Source organism: Phyllostomus hastatus, unplaced genomic scaffold (genome assembly GCF_019186645.2).
Source record: "Phyllostomus hastatus isolate PE091 unplaced genomic scaffold, TTU_PhHast_1.1 phas_contig_477, whole genome shotgun sequence".
In the NCBI taxonomy this organism is placed as follows: Eukaryota; Metazoa; Chordata; class Mammalia; order Chiroptera; family Phyllostomidae; genus Phyllostomus; species Phyllostomus hastatus.
In genome coordinates, this window is record NW_025333889.1 from 5723609 (window position 1) to 5744741 (window position 21133).

Sequence of the window (21133 nt, forward strand, 5' to 3'; positions counted from 1 at the left end):
ATCAGGAGACAAGAACCCAGACTCAACAGTAACAGGGATTTAGAGTTCCTGTCTCTTGATGCATTTTCCTGTGAGTGCGCCCCCCAGCCAAGGGTCCACATAACGCTGGGAACCTGCTCTTGGGAAATGTGGAAGGCAAGGCACTGGACATGGAGCATGCGTGTTTATGTACTGACACCAGAGTAGAAACAAGATAGCATGCCTATAGTGGTATAGCGCAGATATGTATTTGGCTTTTGCCTCTAGTCCCTGGCATAGAGCTCCCCAAACCCTTAGAATGTCCCGAGGGATAATAGTGACTTTCAAAAACCAACCACGTGATTAGAGGATCTGACCTTTCAGCTCCACCCCTTGACATCTGGGGAGAAAAGAGAGGTAAAAAGATTAAGTTTGATCTGATGCGGACCCTGGCTCGTGGGGTCCACGTCATTATGGATGAAAATGAGACATTCACACGGATTACCGAATCCGGTAGAAGAAAAGGGACATCATGGCTTTTCTCTCAAGGGGAGCAGAAAAGCCTTGGCCCTCACTCCAATGAGCTTTTATTGTCTTACTGGGCACTTTACAAGAAGGTCCTCATTAACTATGCACAGGCTTGCTTTAGGTGGTTACCTTATACCGAAAACAAAGGAGAGGATGCTGCTAATCACATCACAGAAGAGGGGTATTTGCAAATGAAAAGGCAAAAGTAGTTGAACCGGTTACACTCATCCTCGAAAGGTTTAGCATGGTTTTCAGGAAGTTGCTTTGCAGTAAATGTCCTTAATTCAGGTTGAGGGAGTTTTAGCAAAAAACAAGACTCATAGCGGCCTAAGTACAATGCAGGCCTGATTCCCCACAGGAGAACCTATCTGTGGGTGTGGGTCCTGTGCATCCCCCAGTGGGAACTGGACCCACGCCACACAGAGCGGCCTCCCACATGATCACCGCATTTGACGCAGATAAGCATTTAACCAACTATGCTTATGTATTGCAGCCTTGGTGAAAGTCCCTAAATAACAGGGCTCAGGAGCCTTGGAGTTGGCGAATATGTTGACATGCTGGAGAGGGCACGGAAGGAAGGTCTGGGCTGTGGCCCCTCCAAACCTTGTCCTCTGCACCTCTTTTCTTTGGCTGCTCCAGAGTTTTACTCTTTATAATGAAACAGTAATTGTAAATTGAGCACGTCCTTAAATTCCGTGAGTCTTTCTAGCAAATTATTGAACCTAAGGGAAGGTGCTCTGGGAACCTCACATTTGTAGTGTGCTGGTGAAGCAGGAGACAGCATAGGAAGGACTCTGAGGCTGCAATACTGTCACTGGCCAGCATCTAGCACCCTGGTTGCCAGGAAACACCTTTTACCAATTAAGTAGAATAAATAGTAAACCGAGGCAGGGAGGAGGAAGGAGACAAGTCTCACATGCTAACTCAGCAGTCCTGAGCCTGTTCTGATAATATTGCCAGATGTTTCAATATCACATGAAACACTATATTAGCAAGAAAGAAGAAAAGTCCTTGAAATTCTATGTAACATTTCCACTATCTGGGAAAGAAAGCCTTGAAATTGTGCTTTCATCCCAAGCTCTGAATGGGGGAGAGGGTCCCTGGTGCCCAAGAAAGAGCTCATAAATAACTTTGGAAAGTGCCCCAATTTTAATTAACTGCCTCGTGTCACGTATTTGTTTTATGTCAGGATGACCAAATGGAGTCTGGAGCAAGATAAGAATTCGGGCGGACAGACCCCCATTCATCCCTAAATTTGGGTAGCACATTCCCCAAGGAAAGCTGGCGCCACATTTACCCATTAATCAATATGTAACTTTTTTTGCTCCTATCCAACCAACTATGTAAGTCCTGAGAACAAAGGACTCACTCTCTCTCAGGGGATCAGGATTCTCCCCCCCTCCCCCTCTCTCTCGGGGGCTCAGGGGGCTCTCGGCTCTCGGGCCACAGGGCCTCTGGCCACCTGCCTTAGGCTGCCCAGGGGCTTGCCACCCTGGTCTTCAGCCGCTCTTGCTTTTCTCACCCTGCTTTGCTCTGAAACTTTCCCTTTCACCCCCTACTCTACCCAGTCCTGGTCTCTGTCATGGGAGCAGACCACTAATAAACTGATTACATACTACTAGGTTTGCTGATACATAATTCTTTACATGCGTCAGCAAGAAGAACCAGGTCTCTCCTGTCAACACTGGGGACGAATGCAGGTAGCTTGGGGACCCCATCTGTGGAAGGGGGTCTGAAGTGGGGAGCTGAACCCTTGACCTGTAGGGTCTGTGGTAATTCCGGGCAGTTAGGGTCAGAAGTGCATTGTTGGCTATTCAGTGTTTGAACCTTTATAAATTGTGAATTGTTAATCAGCTATATTGTTAAATTCTCCCAGGGGCAGCTTAAGGTCAATTAGGTTGTTAAGACATTAGGCAATAAGGCAGAAGGATGACTATACATCCTGATTTGTAATTTACTCTTAATTAGGGCCAGCCTTGGTGAGGTTACATGTTAATTTATAGATTTTTGTCTAGTAGAGATGCAAATGATTTGTTTGGTAGAAAGATAATCTCCCAAGATTATGATTTTTTTTGGCTTGTAGGACATTAACTGGTTTTGGCTCTAATGTAGGAAACTTATTTCGGCCAGCCTGACATTCCTGGCTAACTTTGCAAACCTCCTGCTGTTTTCAGTTCTGTGTTAGTGGGTCACACACACTGCAATAAATAAGGAAAAAAGGAAAAGAGGAAAAAAGAAAGAAAGGGATGTTTTATGTGGGGAGGAGGAAGGAAGAGAAAATGTTCCTTAAGAACATAACATATAAGTCAAATAAATGGAAGCACGTGATATGATCCTTTATAGAAAGACTCCAGATTTCCGATTGTACATTTCACTCCCAATTATCCAATAAGAGCACTGGACAAGGCAATTTTAGATTTTATTTACAAAAATAAATGAGCAGGAATGGCAACAAAAAAGTGCGAGATGAGAAGGGTGACATGATGTTCGCACAGCAGCAGACGGCCTGGGACCCCGGGCACCTGGCCGCACCCTGCGGGAGGCTCTGGAGACGGAAGCAAAAAAAACGGACGGCCTTACAGAATGATGGGCTCGGGCTGAGAGCTGTTCTGGCTGATTTTCTGAACTGCAAAAATGTTTTTGAAATCATCCTCGAATTTGGCCTCTAGTTGAAGTCCCAGCCTGATGAACTTATGTTCCTGAAAAAGAAAAGACAAAAATAGTAAGAGACATGGCCAACGAGGCTTAGACTCCCAAGGTTTCAGATAACCCGGATCTTTGGTTTACACTACCCCCAAAGGTTAAGTGAGACTTTATCCAGTGAAGAACAGCTTAATCGTTCCTCTTTATCTAGAAGACAGAGAAGCAAAAATAGTGCTCCACTGCAGCGCAATTCTTTGTCAGAAATTGGCTGATCGACTTAATTTGACAAAATCCAAGTTATTTGAATTCTGAGCACAGCACGCATTACTTGCGGCGATATGATAGTATGGAACCACCTACGGCAAATTCACGGTGCCTTCCTTCCTTCTTCATTCTCACCCCTTTGTTATTTAATTCTTGTTAACTTTTTGATACTGCATTAGGGGATTTGCATGTAAAGAAATCCAAGAATCTGAAATCTGAGAAAGCTGGTGTGGTGTCTTCCTTTAGCGAAGAGAAAATGCTGGTTGCCTTTGAAAAGCGCTCTGCTGGGGAAGGGCCCGGGTCTGTGGTCTGCCGCTGTCCGTGGGAGGAGATCGGCTGTCTGGCAATGAGCGGGCTCTGAGGTCCTAAGGCAATGACTTGCCATCACACCTCTGGTTTGTTATTATTTTCGCCTCTGTAGACCACAGGGCTGTTAGGATCCTTCCAGAATTTTCACTTGTGTAGGCTGGCTGCACAATGCAAGCGTACATTGTCTGTGATCCAAGACGATGAAAAGCAAAGTGTCTTCATTGAAAAAAAAAAAGGGATGCAGGGACAGCCACTTACCCTGTAAAACGTCCTGTGGTTCCGAAAGATGAGGCGCATGTCCTGCACAAACCCCTTCACTTGGCCGTATAAATTCCAAGTCAGCTTTCTCCTGATCTTGTCTAACCACATGTACTTCTGCAGGCCCCGAGGTGCCTGTTTACTCTGTGGGTAGAAATGCCACAGGGCAGGCTGTGAGCGTGGGTCCGAGTCTACTTTCTACAGACTCTGCGCTGCTGTGGACTAGGTGTTCCTGTTCCACTCCCCAAACTGGTGTGTTGAAATCCCAACCCCCAATGTGACGGTGTTAGGAGGTGGGACCTTTGGGAGGTGATTAGGTCATGAGGGTAGTCATGAGTGGGATCAGTGCCCTTTGTAAGGGGACCCCAGAGAGCTCTCTCCCTGTGTCCACCGTCTGAGGACACAACACAGCATTGGCATTCTGCAACATGGAAGAGGGCCCTTGCCAGAATCTGACCATGCTGGTGCCCAGATCTTGGACTTCCAGCAACAAGGCGTCCATCAACAAGGCAATGATAATGACAACTTATACCCATTGCATTCACGTCACAAATTTGACCAATGCCAGTTTTGGGCTGTGTAGCTGTTACTTACATAGTATGGTTTTGAGGCAAAAAAGGAACTTTCTGGACAGGAATAGACCTTCAAGAGGAGGAATTCACATTTCTGCAAAAGATAGAGGAGGTCTTAAGTGAAAAGCAGCTTGGAGAGAATGAACTCTTACGCATGTTCAGACAGAGTGCCCCTGTGGAAACACAGAATGGGCATTTCCTTTGGAATGCGGATTTTGGTGTTAGATCGTGTGAGCAAGGCGCGGCGAGGGACAGCAGCTTGCCTCCGGGCACCGTTCCTCCAGCCCCTCCCTGTGAGACCCGGCTTCTCCTCCCAGCTGCACAGAAGGGGGGAGGGAGGGAGGCTGCAGCTTCTCACTGCAACTCACCAACTTCTCTTCGCTCAGCATCTGCCTCTCCAGGACCTCTGACTCCTGATGACATGGTTGATTTTCTGGGCCATTTGCCCCCATCTGGCAGAAGATGCAACTCCATGGGGTCCTGAGAGGCAGGACTTAAAATGAGCAGAGGAAGGTTCTCTGTGAAGCAGCCACTGTTCCTCCAGCCATTAAAGTCCTCTGTTCAAGGAGGACTATTGGTTGCCACCTTGCAGCCAACTTCTGCCTTGGAGGCTCCTCCATGCTCAAGTCCCATCTGGGCTCAATTGCCAAAGACACCCCTCCCGTAAGTAGTCTACTGAGTTAGGTGCCATGGCGGGCAATGGACTCTCGCTCGTCTCCTAACTGAGGTTTCTCATCTGAGCCACTGTGAGTATGGTAATGAGCCCTGTCTGCCTCGGTGCGGTGTGGGAAATCAGTACCGAGTCTCGGGCCTCGACCAAGCAGCAGGTCATAGGAAAAGTCAGGGAAACAGCTCTTGCCTCTCAACTTCGCTGCGTGAGCACAGGGCACAGGCCGCGGGCATCCTCCTCCCGGGCAAAGCCATGTCTACGCCCAGGACCTGTGCTGCAGAGCCGTCCTGGGAAGGAAACCTTCCAGGGAGTGCCAGGTATTCTATTTGCCACTGGAGTCCTCTCAACGGCACCGGGCCGTCTGTGCTGGGAGGCTCTCAGTAACCAGGTGGATACAATGGTTCATTTTAGAGATGTCATTTAGCTTCTCTCCTGGCCATCCCAGTCCTCTCTCAAGAGGCCCATTACAAATTAAGATATACAAGCTGTCAGCTATAAAAACAGTCGTGGGGGTGTAAAGTACAGCATAGGGAGTATCGTCAATAACATTGTAATGATTAGGTATGGTGTCAGGTGGGTACTAGACTTACTGGGGGCATCAGTAGGTAAGTTATATACATGTTTAATTACTATGTTGTACCCCTGAAACTAATCTAATGTTGCATGTCAACTATAAATGAAGAAATAGAAGCCTATTACAAAGTTCCCGTGGGGCGGGGATGGGGACTGTTTGTGGGTTCGCCCAAAAGCGGATCTCTCTTCCGGCTCTGCGAAGTGCCTGACTGCGGGGGTTTATGCCAGGTCACTGGGGTGGCACCGCTCCCTGGGAGCTATCGTCGAGCAGGTGGGTTACGTTAGATTCCTCCCACGACGGAGGACGATGCTCTGTCCTCATGGGGACACACGCATTCCTGGTAGACATCCCCTGCCCACATCACCACTTACAGATGCTGTATCAGTCTCCCTGCGAGCCCACGGGCCATCACCTCTGACCAAGGAGACGTTTTACAGCTAAGGAAATGGAGCAGTGGACTCACTCTCAGAATTCAGGAATTTCATCCTGGACCCCGTCACCCAGGGTCAGCTGGGCATGGCCTTCTGAGGACTCATCACAGCCCTCACCTTGCCAAGCGTGTGATGTTCCCAGGGCAGGTGACACATGCTTTCAACCAGCAGCTACCATCTGGTGTCAGAACCCCATCCAAGTGCGTGGGCTGGGGAACAGAGCCGGGCAGGTGGCAGTGACCCCTCTTTCTGTGATAGTTATTAGCTACTTGAGGAGTTTTTACTTCCCATGAATCTACTGCTGCCAGCACGGTGAAACAGCTCTGATACTTAAGGACCCTGCTCCCTCTGCATTAAGACACCTACAACCTGAGACAAACCTGGCGGGCTGAGTGTGCACGCTTGGGAAGAGCTGTACCACAAGAAGGAAGGGCGAGAGGGAACCGGGTCTCACTAACCTGTCAGGATCAATACGACGGATGTGGCATTTGCTATGAAAGGACCTCGGACAAGTATCACAGCAGAAGAGCTTTCCTCTTCTACGACACACCTCACATTCGTTGGAGTTTTCCGGCTAGAAGGGGAGAGAATGTAGACAGCACCGGGCTCGGGGAGACTCAGGAGGGTCGAGAGGTTGAGATACTAGAACACACAGACTTTGCTTGTACCAAGGGGACACTGGTAAATTTCTCTCCACGAAATATTAAGGGTCGACACCGAGCAGAGATTTGAGAAGAAAGCATTCTGGTCTGTAGTCAAGTTCAGGAGGAGGTGGTTGTGTTAGAGTGGGACAGTTTTCCGTGTGAAGACAGAGATTCGGCCAGCAACAAAAAAGGATGAGTTAAAGATAACCTGAGAAATGGATGCTGCTGCTGGACAAACCTGGCTCAGGAATATAGTGTCTTATCTAGTTATCTAGACGGCATCATCTGAAGGGACTCATCACAGAGTGATGTACTGAGAATTTAATGTGATGGAATACACTTCTGAGATACCAGTGCACCCTGCTTTTTTTTAAAAAAATTTTTATTTATTTATTTTTAGAGAGGGGAGGGAAGGAGAAAGAGAGAGAGAGAAACATCAATGTGCGGTTGCTGGGGGCCGTGGCCTGCAACCCAGGCATGTGCCCTGACTGGGAATCGAACCTGCGATGCTTTGGTTCGCAGCCCGCGCTCAATCCACTGAGCTATGTCAGCCAGGGCACTCTGCTTTTTTTGAAAGGCCATGGGCACAGATGACCAGGCGAGAGTCAGGGAAGACAGAGGTCTTCCGCTCTGGGAGCCTGGGGATGGTGCGCTGTGACTCAGCTTCGTCTGCAAGGTGTGGAGGCTCCGGTTCTGAATGGCCAGGGAGTGTGGCAACCATTGGGTCCATGGATGACCTGGTGCTGTGTCCTGTGTAAGGAGGATGGCGGAGCCCACAGAGTCGGCTGATGCTGGGTCCTCCACCAATCTTAATATCTGGGGCTTTCAGCCAGATTTGATTTCCTTTAGTGAAGTCAAAAATTTGACTGTTTGCATCTAAGTATTGTGGAATGAAAAAGTGCATATTAAAATGGTGGAATTTAGAGACCCAAATAAGAATCGATCAAGGAAAGAGCCCTTCGGAGGCTGAGAGAAATCAGTTGCTTTTTAAAAAATGTGTGTGTGACAATCTCTGTGGCCATAACATGTGAATCTCTGCATACTAAAGTTTCTATACCTGGCCCCGGCTGGGTGGCTTAGTTGGTTGGAGTGTCATCCTCTCAACCGAAAGGCCACGGGTTTGATCCCTGGCCAGGGCCCCTATCTAGGTTGTGGGTTCAGTTCCCAGATGGGGTGCACACTGGAGGCAATGGTCAATGTTTCTCTCTTGTATCTCCCTCTCCTTCTCTCCCTTCCCCACTCTCTAAAATCAATAAGCATATCCTCAGGTAAGCATAAAAGTAATGACAAAATGAAACTTCTGTGTCTGAGGGTCATGTGTCTGTGATGGAGATGGAGACATGTCCGGAAGCATTTGGCTCCTCTTCTGGGACCCCCTGAGCAGAAAGAGAGTAGTTGGAGGAGAACGGTGTGGTGGGGAAATGTTTCACCCAGGGAAATGCTACTGCACCTAGACGAAAATCTCCTGTCTACACCAGGCATTAGAAGGAGGAGTTCTGTGACAATCTAGGTACAAAATAATGCACAGACTTGGGGACCGGCCCACCCGGAGATGGGTGGCTGAGATGCGGGTGGGTGGTGAGGAGGTGGGAGGTGACAGGGAGGGCCGTTCCCCTTCTTCCTTCTAGAAACACCGTGCTTCGTCCTGTGACACTCCGCTCCCTTGGAGTTGTCCCCCTTACACTCTGCCCCTTTCTTCGAAGCTTCCTCACTTAGAATGTGGGCGTTCCTTGGGGCTCTGTCTTACACCCCCCGCCCCTGTCACTACTCCCATGACCACGCCTACCATATTTAGACTTAGACTTTAAAACCTGTGTCTCCCGTCTCCTCCTGAGCCCCTCAACATCCACACCCTGCTTTCCACCAGCTCCAGGTAGACCTTCTTCATCGGGTCCAAAACCCACCCTGTCCCCAAGCACCCTGTTCTCGTCTCTCTGTCTGGAATCTGCTGCCCCTTCAGCCCCCCCTCACCAAGCACCCACCCCACCATTCGCCCAGGAGCCTGGCAGCAAACATAGATTCTGCCCTTTCCCACACCCAGACTTAGACTTAAAGCTCTGTCCCTCGTAGCAATGGGGAGGCAGGAAGGTTTCCTCCGAACCACAGAAAGGAGGCTTTCACACTGGAGACCCCCAACCCCAGAACCATCGATCCGACGGGGGTGGTGCATCTGCTGTTCACTGCTCATCACACACAGCAACAGGTTCCGACGGAGTGTGGGCGCACTTCAGGGAAAGGCGGCAACGGCGCAGATAATGGACTGAGGGAAAGGGCCTGGATCATTCTGGGGTTACAGGCGGGAGTCCGTACTTACATATGGGTCAATGAAGTCATTGCTGTGAGACTCTGGTATTGTCTACAGAAAGCAGAGAAAAGAGTGAATGACAATAGTGAACATGAGTTTTCATTAACCAAACGTTGGAACAGACTTTTTATGTAAAGGATTCATGCCCCAGCCCTCCCTTTGTTTTGCATCATCTTTTATGGTGATGGAGAACATATCTAACTGGAGAACAACAAAATCCCCCAACAAACTGTGTGTCAGTGATAGTTTGGCCCAATGCATGTCACGTTCTTTGGCTCTCAGGCCCCAGCTGGCTTTCGTGAAGCCGTATGGAGAGGGACTCTGGCCCTGGTCGTCCCAGATGGAGCTGGAGCTGCAATGAGAGACTCAGACTGAGGACTCATGCCCTGCAGCCCCAGTGACACAGGGCCCAGAGTCCTGGGAGCCATGCCAATGTCCCTGTGACTCCACTGCCTTCCACCACTCTCCTGGCACAGCCCTAAGGATAGAATGGGCACAAGGTCCCAGTTCTGCACCTCTTCTGTGGAAGGTGAGCACCTTTCCACTGTCTCCCGAATTGCAAGAGCTGCATTGACCTGGGATATCTGTGAAATAACTTGACTTCCTTCTAGTCTGGAACAATGACTACCCCAGCTTTTACCTCCAGCCTGGAGCAGAGAGGCCATAGATAACACACCCAGTGGATCCAAGGCAGAATGACCCGAGAAGTGGCCGTGTGACTGCCTGTCTCTCAGGGTGCTCTAGAACCCCCACCCTCCCCATGAGTTATTCTCTCAGGTTAGACAGTGATGTTGAAATAATCACATAAGGTCAGTTCTGTCTCAGGATCTAGTTTAAAGGGCTGTTCTCAACTCTATGTGTAATGTTTTAGTGCTTAAAGAAGTCCTGGCCTCGTACACTGTAATGTGTGAAAGCAGCAACTGCAAAAACACCACATTATAGAATCAAGTTTCATCAGAGTTAGTGAGATTAGTGAATTTAGAAACTGTAAAATATGGCCACAGAAATGGAAAATCAACAGCATGATGGATGAGACACTGGCTGAAAGTCATATGATAATCACCTTTTTTCTTGTCCTTGGGGGGTCTGGTAGAAATCCTTTCTGAAAGAGAAAAGATTATTACAACATGTGTCCACTTTGTACTTTTGTACTTTTTCCACTGTTTCGAGCTTGGTGTCTCTGGCCACGCCCCAAGTATGTCCCATCATCAACAAGACACATTCAAGGTGTCTTCACGGGAAATAACTTCCCTCCCCCAATCTGTAACACGCTGCCCTCTGTTATCGAGGCTCAGCCTTAAAAACTGCTCCCTCTCTCTTGCTCCCCTTATGAAGCCTTTCCAAGTTTTCTTTACGACCTCTTCTGTCACTTCCTCTCCATTCCTTTGCAAGGACCTCTCTAGTTTGTGTCTTTATACCCCACACACGTCAGCTGCTCCACTGGCACACACTTGGTAAGGGACAGGTATCGGGTGTCAGGCCCCACCAGTGGCCTTGGGCACACACAGGTGTCCGGACTTTTGAGGAGAGAAGTGGGAGGAGCTGGCAGGCCATGGGTGAGGACAACCAAGCATAAACCATGCTCTCACAGAGTATTTTGGGTTCCGGAGATGAGTGAGTGTGGTAGGTTGAATAACGGTCCCCGAAGATGTTAGTGTCCTAATCCTCAGGCCTGTGCATGTTAATTGACCCGTGAAGAGCAACTGCCTCTTTACAGAGGTAACTAAATGAAGGATCTTGAAATGAGAAGATTCTTCTGATTATCTGGGTGGGGCCAACGCGATCACAAGGGGCTTCCTGAGAGGGGGCGGGAGGGTCAGAGTGTCAGGGGACGGGATGAGAGAGCAAGAGGCTGATTTGTGGAGGGCACCATGGACTAAGGGATGTGGGTGGCTTCCAGTGGGTGATAAAAGCCAGGGATACATTGCACCTGGAATGCTCCCTGCTGACACCTTGACTCGAGCCTACCGAAACTGACTTCAGACTTCCCCGGCCTCCAGGACTGTGAGGTAATAGGTTCATATTGTTGGAAGCCCTACGTTGGTGGGCAGCTGTTACGGCAGCGATGGGGGACAAACACAGCGAGTGTGAAGGACTTCAGAGAACGTGCTGCTGGAGCTTGGCCTTGCAGGTTGAGTGGAGGTGCGTCAGACAGAAAGGCTGTGAGGGTCACTGAAGGTTTCCATGGCTTCAAGTACTCCACCCTCTAATCCATACTGCATTCTCTGATCAGATCAATATTTCTCAAGCATCATTTCAACTATGTCAGTCAGTCCCTAACTCAAACCTCCCATGATCTCCCCTCTGATTAAAGAAGGGTTCGTTCTCTATAGGGAACCAGTCTGCCTGGCAATGGCGAATGTAGCCCAGTCCTATTGGAAAGCCCATAGGCGCGTGTTGGCATGCAGGCCACCAAACCCACCGATCGGCTTTCCCGTGGGAAACCAGGCCTGCATTATGCCTAGGCTGCTTTGAGGCTTGCTCTTGCTAAAACTCCCTCACCCTGAGTTGAAACAGCAAATGCTTACTTCACGTATCTTTAAAGTAACTTCCTGAAGTCTGTGCTAATTCTCCCAAGGACTAAAGTGTAACCAGGCCAATTACTGTTATTGTTCCCTTGCATCTGCAACATTTTGTCCTTGTTAATCTGTAGGAAGTAATCAGAAACATCCTTTCCTTTGTTATCTGTAAAAAGTAATTACCTAAAGCAAACCCGAGCATAATGAATGAGAACCTTCTTTGATGTATGCTATTAGAAAGCCAATAAAAGCTTGTCGAGGCCAAGGTCGAGGTGCTCTCCCTTTGAGAGAGTGACCAGGCCATCCCTTTTTCTCCACAGGACTTCGGTGGTCCTTGTGAATTTGTTCACTGCATCCACAACACACGGACCCCGTGGGCCGGGGTCCGCATCAGTCCTCCTTCCCCTGGCCTCAGGACCTCTATAGCTAGCCCACCCTGTGTACCGAGCCTCATTACCCGCAACATCTCGATAAGTTGTGGGAAGGATTCGCATGCCATCCTTTTTATGTGAAATGTGTTGTACCTACAGCTCTCCTTGTCAGAACTATGCTTCTTTTAAGACCCAGCTCAGTGCAAACTGTCCCATCAAACTGTCCTCAACCTCAAAGTCAGAAGGAACTTCCCCTCCCCGAGACCCTGCGTCTCCTCCTGCCAGTGCCTCCCCATTAGCAGTCCTGTGGTTAGGAATGTGCAGCCTCCCTCCTTGTTAGGGACTGGGGCTCGAACCTGGTACTTTAGATGTAGCTCAATAAACGTTGCTGAGCAAAGGGCTCTTCCTGAGCACTAGAGGGGAGCGAGGAAGGGCCATCTGGGGCAAGGGATACAAACAGTCACAAGGCAGACGCTCATGTGTGGCAGAGACCCGGCCCGCCTTGTCCACATCAGGGGGCTGGCACGAGGACCGAAAGTGGCATTTCAGAATGCCACTTACGTATACTCTCAAGAATGAATTTCAGTTGGCCATCAAAAGAAACAACATTAAAATACGACGAGTAATCTGTAACCCAGGAAGCACCCATATTGGTGCATTATTTTCAGATAATCCAGTTCTGCTATGCTCCTTTAAACAACCACTCGTGACAGAGTCAAGGCCACAACTTACTGCCCGCCTTCCAGGGGGCTAGAGTTCTTGCGCTTCGAGGATTAAGCTGTAATAAAAGCCAGCCGAGGTAACACCCGAGTGGGGTGTTAGTAATGACATCATTATGACCTGCGCAAGGGAGGTCACGATGGTTTTCCAGACACGGGTGGAACTCGGAGTTGGTGGATGGCGACACTGCATCCTTAATTTCAGCCCCCTGCCACTAGGGTACCTGAATCAGGAGCTTCAGGGGCCAGCCGCCGCAGCGCACACTCAGCCTCCAGTTCTTGGATTTTTCGTGGTTCCCTTCAATTTCGAATTCCTTGAGGGTGAGCTGCTTCCCATCCGTCAACTCTATACACTTCGCTGAGATGCCTGTGAGGCCGAGCAAGACAAGCTGAGCTCCCTTCGTTGCCCGGAAGTGCCCCCCACCGAAAACCCCAGAACTCGGCCTCCCACCACGTGGTTTAGGGGCCACCTATTTTGGGCTTGGAACCAGTAACACAGGAGAGCCGAGTTCCCACTCAGGGGCCCCACGGGCACCGGAAATGCGAGGGCGGAAGGGGACTTCCTGCTGTGTGTGCACATTTCTTTGTGGGATGAGAAGGGCACTAATTATTACCAGCATTTACTTTCAAAAAGCACTTAACTACCGTATTTTGCTATGCATAATGCACTCCCTTGTATAATGCACTCCCTTGTCTAATGCGCACCCATGATTTTGGCCCAAACTTTTAAGAAAAAAAAACCTTTCCTTTTAAGTTTTAAATTTAATTAATTATTTATTTATATTTAGATAGTTGTTTTTGTATTATAAAGGAATTTTAGCATTTATTTGTGAACATATCATGGCACAAGAAATGTTATGTAACAAATAATTACAAAACACAAGAACAGATGCAAGGTATTTCAGGTACTACGCTTGTATAATGCAGAGCTTTTTTTTTTTTTCTTCAAAAATTTGGGCAAAAATGTACACATTATACACAGCAAAATATGGCACATTCAAAAGAGAAACAAATGAACTGAATGAATGGCTCTAAAGAAGAATGACCTAGATCCTTTCCCTTCCTCTGTCTGAGACCCTCGACTGAGCCAGGCTCAGTGTGGGGGGTGGGGGGCAGATGAGGGCACCCACGTGGCCATGTGGCAGCTGTCTCCTCGGCCACGTCTGCCTCGTCTCGTACAATGTTGACTGTCCAGCTAACGGCAACCAGCGATTTCTCACCTTTTGGACTCATGGTTATTTTATGTGGAAAGTAATTACAGAAACGTTATGTGGCGGGAAAAGTGAACTCACTCACATGCATTATAGTCGTAGGGCACACACTTATACTTGTTGGCGCCAGACACGGCAGGTGGACATTTGTGCTCTACTTCAGCAATTATAATTTGCAAGTTAGCCCATTTTTTTCTCATAATAATATGACGAGGGAAGTTCTATTATTATTATTCCTGTTTTGTAGGAGGAAGTTTAGGGTGGGAGACAATGGCTCGGTCCAGGTGAAACAGACACTCCTGGTATAGCTGGCACTTGGAGCCAGGTCTCCTGATCCTAAATCCTGTGCGCCTTCCGGTTAGCACAGGTGGTACAGGCGTTACAGGGACCCGGGCTGTGAGGTTGTTGTTGGGTTTCTCAGTTGTGTATATTCCCCCCACCCCGATACTGAAGCCCTTGCTGTTTGTTATATTGGGCGCTGGATGGGTGTCCTGGGGACCTTTTCTATGGAAGAAAAGGGAGACAGCCCGGTAGGCTAATATGCATGAATTTGAAAAGGGTGGGGATGCCATCTTTCCTCCAGCCTGTCTGGGATACGGCGCAGAAAAGACCTAACAGAGCGGACCCAAGACTTTAGGAATGCCTGCTTCTGAGGCCAGCCCTTGGCTGGCATCTGAGAACCTGGACTTCAGGAGAGGTCCCACCCTTCCCATACGGCTTATGCTGAACACCTGCGTTTCTTCTGGGCATCTGGAATTTTGGCAGGTGACAGGTAAAGTATACCTGTGTCGCTAACTCCTGATAAAAACTCTGGGCTCCTGGGCTCAGAGCAGCTTCCCTGATGGACAACATCTCACACGTGTTAGAACTGGTGGCTGGAGAATTAAGTGTGACTTGCGTGACTCCACTGGGAGAGGACTCTCGGAGACTGACACCTGGTTTCCTTTCGTCTTTGTTAAGGGGTCTTTTTGACTTTGCTGCCTTTGCTTTGTATCGATTTAATAAATTGTAGCAATGAGTTTGACTATATGTTAGGTTCTGTGAGGGCTCTTAGTGAGTCAGTGAGTCTGGGGATGGGCTTGGAGACCCCGGTGCAGGTGTCTAGCCCTTGAACAATACAATGACCACATGGGGATAGTTTCCAGGTGAACAGCATGGAAGACCAGGAAACTCACCTTGTTTCATCATCTCCTTACACAAAATCCCCTTCGCCTGACCACAGGTCACCGGAAGTTTAGGAGGTTGAAAATCCATATTTGTATCTCTGGGAATTCTTGGAACTGTAAGAAAGCATTATTATTATTACTTTTTTCATTCCATCTTATACAACTGTGCCCTCTTTCTCCTCATCCATTGTGAGATCCTTCTTTTACAGATTAAAACCTATTGGAGGGATCACCCCACGAACTAGGCCTTTCTTTTATGGCTGGTGAGACACATAAAGATAACGTCATCCTGTATTCCTGTTCTCTGAAATCCTGCGTAAAAGCCTCGTGTGGAAGGGCCTGAGTTCCCAAGCTTATTGGCCACAATTACCTGGGGCGCAATGATTTTTCCCTTGGTTTTGAGGAAGATGTCTAGTCAGTCATATTACTGACTTGCAGTTAAGTGGATGGAGAAAACCCCCTCCCGGCTTTTAGCTGTGTCTCCTCGGCGGAGGCACCCACTGGGAGCTCAGAGAGCAGGGTGACACCGGAGCACCTAGTGTCGTCGGGGGAAATCAGGCTCTTCCCTCACAGGACTGCGAGGAAAGCATTCCGAGGACCTGCACATGGGAGACTGTGGTGTGGCAGGATGGTTCATTCGTGGGGAAGGCTGCCCCTGCGTCCTCTCTCTGTTCATCCCGTCCTGGAAAATGTCCTGTTTTGCCTTCACTAAGGCCAAAACAATAGCCAAGGCCCAGAGTTTCTGTTTCACGCTAAAGCGTAGTCCCTCGGAGCCCATGCAGTTGCTGCAGGCCTGAGTAGCTGCTAGAGCCGCGTGGTTGTGTGCTCCCAAGTGAGAGAGCAAGCAAATGTGGGCAAATGAAGGTGTGTGTGTGTGTGGGAGAGAGACAGATAGGGAGATTATTTTTGTTTCCCTGGGATTATATTAGCCATGGTTTGGGACTAACTAGGAGCTTTTTAAAAATAACCAATCAACTTCTCAAGCTTTCATGGGCTTTTTGATGGGTCCAGCCCCTAGTTAGACGGACAAGCCTCCGTGGTCATGCACCTGTCCCTGGACCCTCCTCAGTCTGGTATCAGAGGGGGAAAGGAGCAAGGAGTGTTAGACCCCCAGGGTGAGCAATGCTGTAATCCCTGGAGCGTGAAGGTGTAGCTTCCTGGTGAAGCAAGCAGGCTCATGCTCCCCTGTTTATTAAACTCAATGCTCCCTTGGCTTTCTTTCTTATGAACAACTAATTAACTGGCTATGGTGACACTAGCAAGAGCAGTGTCTGCGTTCCCTCCTTGCTCTGCCTTGTTTCACTTCCCCTTCGTGTGAACTTGGTGGTTTTCACTCTGTGACACCCAGGGCAGGGTGCTCTAGAAGACACTGCAAGTTGGTCAGGAAGAAGGCCTCTGTACATCCTTTGGGTGGGGCACTAGGTTCTGATTCTGCAGTTGCTGAAAGTCTCAACATGAACTTCAGTAACAGCAGCACCTGCTCCTGTCCTCCTGGCTAACACTGAGGGCACCCATGGAGATACATGCTGGGGCTCCTGTCCAGCATGGGCAGGGGTGGGCTGGCCCTGGCCCTGGCCCTCTCAGAGTCATTTCTGTCAGAGCTGGGGATGGCCCGGGAGGCCACTCACCCATTTACAGAGGAAGAAATTAAGGCAAAAGACGAAAGGACCAGCAAAAATCACATCATCAAAGGTATGTTAGGATTCAGGACACAAGTCTTGTATTACCACCCAGGGTCCCCATTGGTGGGCAAATGGGGTGTCCCTACGTGGTCAGGAGATAAACAGCACATGAGTCACACCCTTTTATCAATGCAGCGAAGGGAGCCTTGTGCTCCCTCACAGATCAATTGATCAGCATCAGTGAAGTGGTGTTATCAGCGTCCTGTCATGTTGTTGACATTGACCAAGGCTGATGACCACCCTAAGGTTTGTGACTGGCTCTGTAAGCTAATTCAGAAATTGATCGGTTGCTTAGAAAACAGAGTATAAAGTTAAAATTTAGATGCTTAATTAATAAAAGTGTATTAATCAATTAATCACTTCTTTTTACCTCTTTTTCTGCATCTTTTCAAAGGTCCAGGGTTGATTGCTTTTTTCCCTGAGGGGAAAAAAGAAAATAACATAAATGTCTCCTGTTTATGAAATTGCATTGCAAATAATAGTATTGTGGGAAAATACCATTCAAGTAAAAACTCTGCAGGAGCCTGTCTAGTCCTTCGATAAAACTATAGAATGCCTGATCAGGATTCAGAAACTGTTTTCTGTAAGGGGCCAGATAGTAACTATATTTAAGGCCTATAATTACTCAATGCTGCTGTTGTATTGTGAAATCCTTCCTAGGTAATACATAAATAAAAAGAGGTGGCTGTGGATGTGTCCCAATAAAACTTTATAAAACAATGGGCTGGATTTACTCTATGGGCCAGGATTAGCTGAACCCAGGCCTAGACTTAGTTACAAGGATGATACTTAACTGAGGTTCATTCTAAATTTCTTTTTCTAATATCTCCAAATTGTTCCAGATAACTTTGCATTATGTACTACGTTTTATGTATTTCCCGAGCAACAGGCTGAGAAGAATGATGAGGTTGGACACTTGCTTTGCGCCAGAACCATTCTTAGACCTTAGTTGTATTAACTCACTTCATTGTTGGAACAAATGTTCCAAATAAGAACTAACACTACCTTCATTCACTAGGTGAGGAAATAAATGTAAATGTGTAGAGATAGATATTCAAATTAAATAAGGTACCGGAGATTTCCTTTGATAGAGAGACAGAGATACAAGGCAGTAATATAAGGTCTCAAGGACAGATCTCATGGTGAACTCTACCAATAAGATAGCTGCCACAAGCCTAATCTTGCAAGTAGATTTTTATACTAATTATGGGGAAAAAATGAGAAGAGACTTAAAAACTAACCCGATGAAAGGGAACGTATAGAAATGGATGCCCAGGTTCTAAAGGTTGTAGGGATAAAGATAACAAAATATCTCGGAAGATTAGAGTACACCTCTGACTATAACCTGAGTCCGTTCATCACTAGCTATTACTGGCAAACACACATTCTCTTCGTCTTAGTTTCTCCCTGTTTAAATAAATCCTTCTGGGTCTATTGAGTGAGCTAGGCTCCCCTTCCATGAAAACCTTCAGGTTTACAGACAACTTCAGGGTAAACAAATAGGTGCTCAATGTTCTCCAGCCAGTTTTCAGCATGAAAAAATGTGGGTGGAACACAGAGTCCTATGTGTCAAGGTGCTGAGGAGCTTTGCTTTGCAATGGTTCTTTGTGTGTTAGCATGTTCCAGCACCTTGTTGTCATCCAACGTCTAGGAAGTAAGATGTCTGGACAAAGTAAGGTTTCACTTTTCTTGGGTCTACTATCTTAATAACACTAACCCCCACATTAACCCTTGTAAATAATAATGTAGCCAGAAAAATTAAAATCAATATAAAATAATTTTCTTAATAGTTAGGTCTACTCATTATGAGCAAAAAAGTGTTATCAGGTTGCCTCAGAGTAGCAGCGGAAGCCTCAACACCCAAGAACAATACAATAGGAGCCTAGTACACCTATACCTTAAAGAAAGGGGCAAGTCTAGCCATGCTGCAGAGAACATGGTAGGGTACAGTGAGGCTGGTTCTGCCAGCATAAGCCTTCCCTACCACCAGGCCTAGAGAGGAAGCTACATTTCCTTGGAGAGAATTGTCAGACACCTCTCTTTAATCCAAGAGAGAAGGTGTTAAAAGACCCCCCACAGAAGATGGACTTCTGTCCTTGGGGACGTCAAGGTAGGAGAGACTGTTAGGTTCAACTCTAAGAAATGTGAAGGTGAAGGTCATGACTAGAGTGTGCTGCCATGGGAGAAAGGCTGAGCTGGGAGCCAGCAAGGGAATCAATAAAGAAGCATGATTTCCATGGCTCAGTTGGGGCTCTGTGGATGGGAACTGGACCCGGTGTTCTTGAGAAATACTCTGGCCAAGAGAACCACCTGGAGTGATGAGGTAACTGCAGCAAAGTGCAGACCTCTCAGAAGGTCCATCCAATGTCTTAATTCCCAAGCAAGTTGGCCACCATTTAACTACTGGGAGATGGTAACATATACTGAGTCTACTACACTAGGAGAAAATTTCTAGCCAAATTTCCTCTCCTTCCTCCTCCTCTGACAGTTTTGTGGCCAGAAAGAGTTTTGGACTATAATTTGTCTATAATTTGACAACTCTATCTGTAGGTTTGAGATGGGGACTGGCTGAGTGGGCAGCAGGATCACAATGGGGCAGCCTAACAGGAGATTGTTCTGCCTTACCTGCTTCCCTCATTTCTCCTTTGTATTAGCCTTCTGACTGAAAGGGAAGCTCACTGGGGTTCTAGAGTCGTCTCCATATTGCACAAGGAGGAGGCTTTGCATCTTAGATTCTATACATGGTGGGGGTAGAGTGTGACAAAGGACCGAAAATCTGTCTACTCCGTAGAAACAGATGTAAAAGTTTAAAAGTGAACTGCAGAACGAGCTGCTATTCCTGCCCCTCTAACCAGCACTGAAGTTTAGGGGAATCCATTAAAGGCATTTCTTCAGTTCCCTGTTCACCATGCAGAAGAGAGAACCGTCCACAGTGCGGTGGGAGATCTGCAGGATGTTGAAGCTGTATATGAGGCTGGGACAGGTCTTGGAGGTCAGTCAGCTTCTTTATTATCACTTATTACCTCATTTTATTTTACTTTACTGATGAGTAAGAAGAGGTGAAGTACACAATTACCTCAAGGTGGTGGGACATGAAGAAAGACAGCTGTATGACTTGTGAGTTACGCAGTGGTTTATGGTTACTACAGTTGGCCTTTGACCAACTTGGGCATTAGGGGTGCAGATGCCCACCCACCCAGTCAAAAATCTGGGTGTAACTTCTGACTCTACAGTCAGCCTTCGCATATGCCGATGCAACGAGCTTTGAATAGAAGATAGTATTTTCCATCTGCAATTGGGAATCCGTGGTTGGGAAAGCAAAAATAATTTTCAATCTGTATTTGGTTGACTCTCCAGATGTGAAACCTAAAAAAAAAACCTTACTATAAATGTACAGGGGCAATTCAAACCTGTGTTGTGCAAGGGTCAGCTGTGTTTCCAGCCTAAAAGTTATCGGGTCAGCAGGGGCAGCCCTGCTCTGGCCCCTGGGACCTGGGTCTTGGTTGTAGATTCATCACCAATGTACTTGTTTGCAGTGTTATCGTCCTTCAATCCCTGATGCATTTTGGAATGGACTAAATCTGACATATTTCTCAAGTTAGTACAGTTACATAAAGTGGTTAGGGAAATAGGTTTGTTACTAAAAGCAAAGAGTAAAGCAGAAGAACTTAGCTGTTCAGTTATTGAAATGTATCCATCTTTAAGAACTTTACTTTTTGGTTTGTTTCTTATCCTTGAGACTCTGGAATTCAGAGCTTGGATTCTATGTGTGCTTCTGTTTTCCACTGAAAAAAATACAAAAAAGCAATTGCTGTGAGAAGTTGCATTGTGTATAATATTGCTTTAAAAATTCCATTTTAATATAACTTTTCAAGAGGCTAATACAGAAAGAAAAAAAATAACCCATAGTCTTATACTTATCAAACCTTAGATGTTTAATATAGGTTCATCTTAGATTTCATTTTCTTTACCCTCACATTAATCTTCATTCATTTATAACCACATTCATTAAAAATAGTTTAAGACACAGTCCCATTTGTACCTGAAGGAATGCTGAGAAGAATAATGAGAGTTAGTAGTTAAGTGTTTATGATGTGCCAGACATGAACATAAGATCCTTACGTCTACTAATATAATTAGGAGATAGAAACTTTTACTATCCCCATTACCAATGAAGAAATGGAAGCATCCAGAAATAATATTAAAATAATTAAGTATAGCAATGTAGATTCCCTTTGGTTGAAAGGCAGAAATCAAAGGCAGCAATGCAAGAATTTAGATTGTCTAGAGGGTCCTGATGATGAGCTAC

The 21133-nt window shown here is 47.1% G+C and overlaps 1 protein-coding gene across 1 annotated transcript in view; it reads right to left on the reverse strand.

Moving 5' to 3' along the window:
* Positions 1–2897: 2897 nt before the first annotated feature.
* SP100 (SP100 nuclear antigen) overlaps positions 2898–21133 on the reverse strand; it is a 77507-nt gene continuing 59271 nt past the window's right edge. Inside the window, exons 19-29 of the mRNA XM_045845655.1 lie at positions 20538–20609; positions 17195–17242; positions 15152–15256; positions 12990–13132; positions 10220–10258; positions 9166–9207; positions 6666–6781; positions 4901–5012; positions 4555–4626; positions 3961–4104; positions 2898–3185 (exon numbers count right to left, since the gene is read on the reverse strand). Of these exons, the coding sequence (XP_045701611.1) occupies positions 3063–3185; positions 3961–4104; positions 4555–4626; positions 4901–5012; positions 6666–6781; positions 9166–9207; positions 10220–10258; positions 12990–13132; positions 15152–15256; positions 17195–17242; positions 20538–20609 (1016 nt within the window). The 3' untranslated portion in view covers positions 2898–3062. The remainder of the gene's footprint in view (positions 3186–3960; positions 4105–4554; positions 4627–4900; positions 5013–6665; positions 6782–9165; positions 9208–10219; positions 10259–12989; positions 13133–15151; positions 15257–17194; positions 17243–20537; positions 20610–21133) is intronic.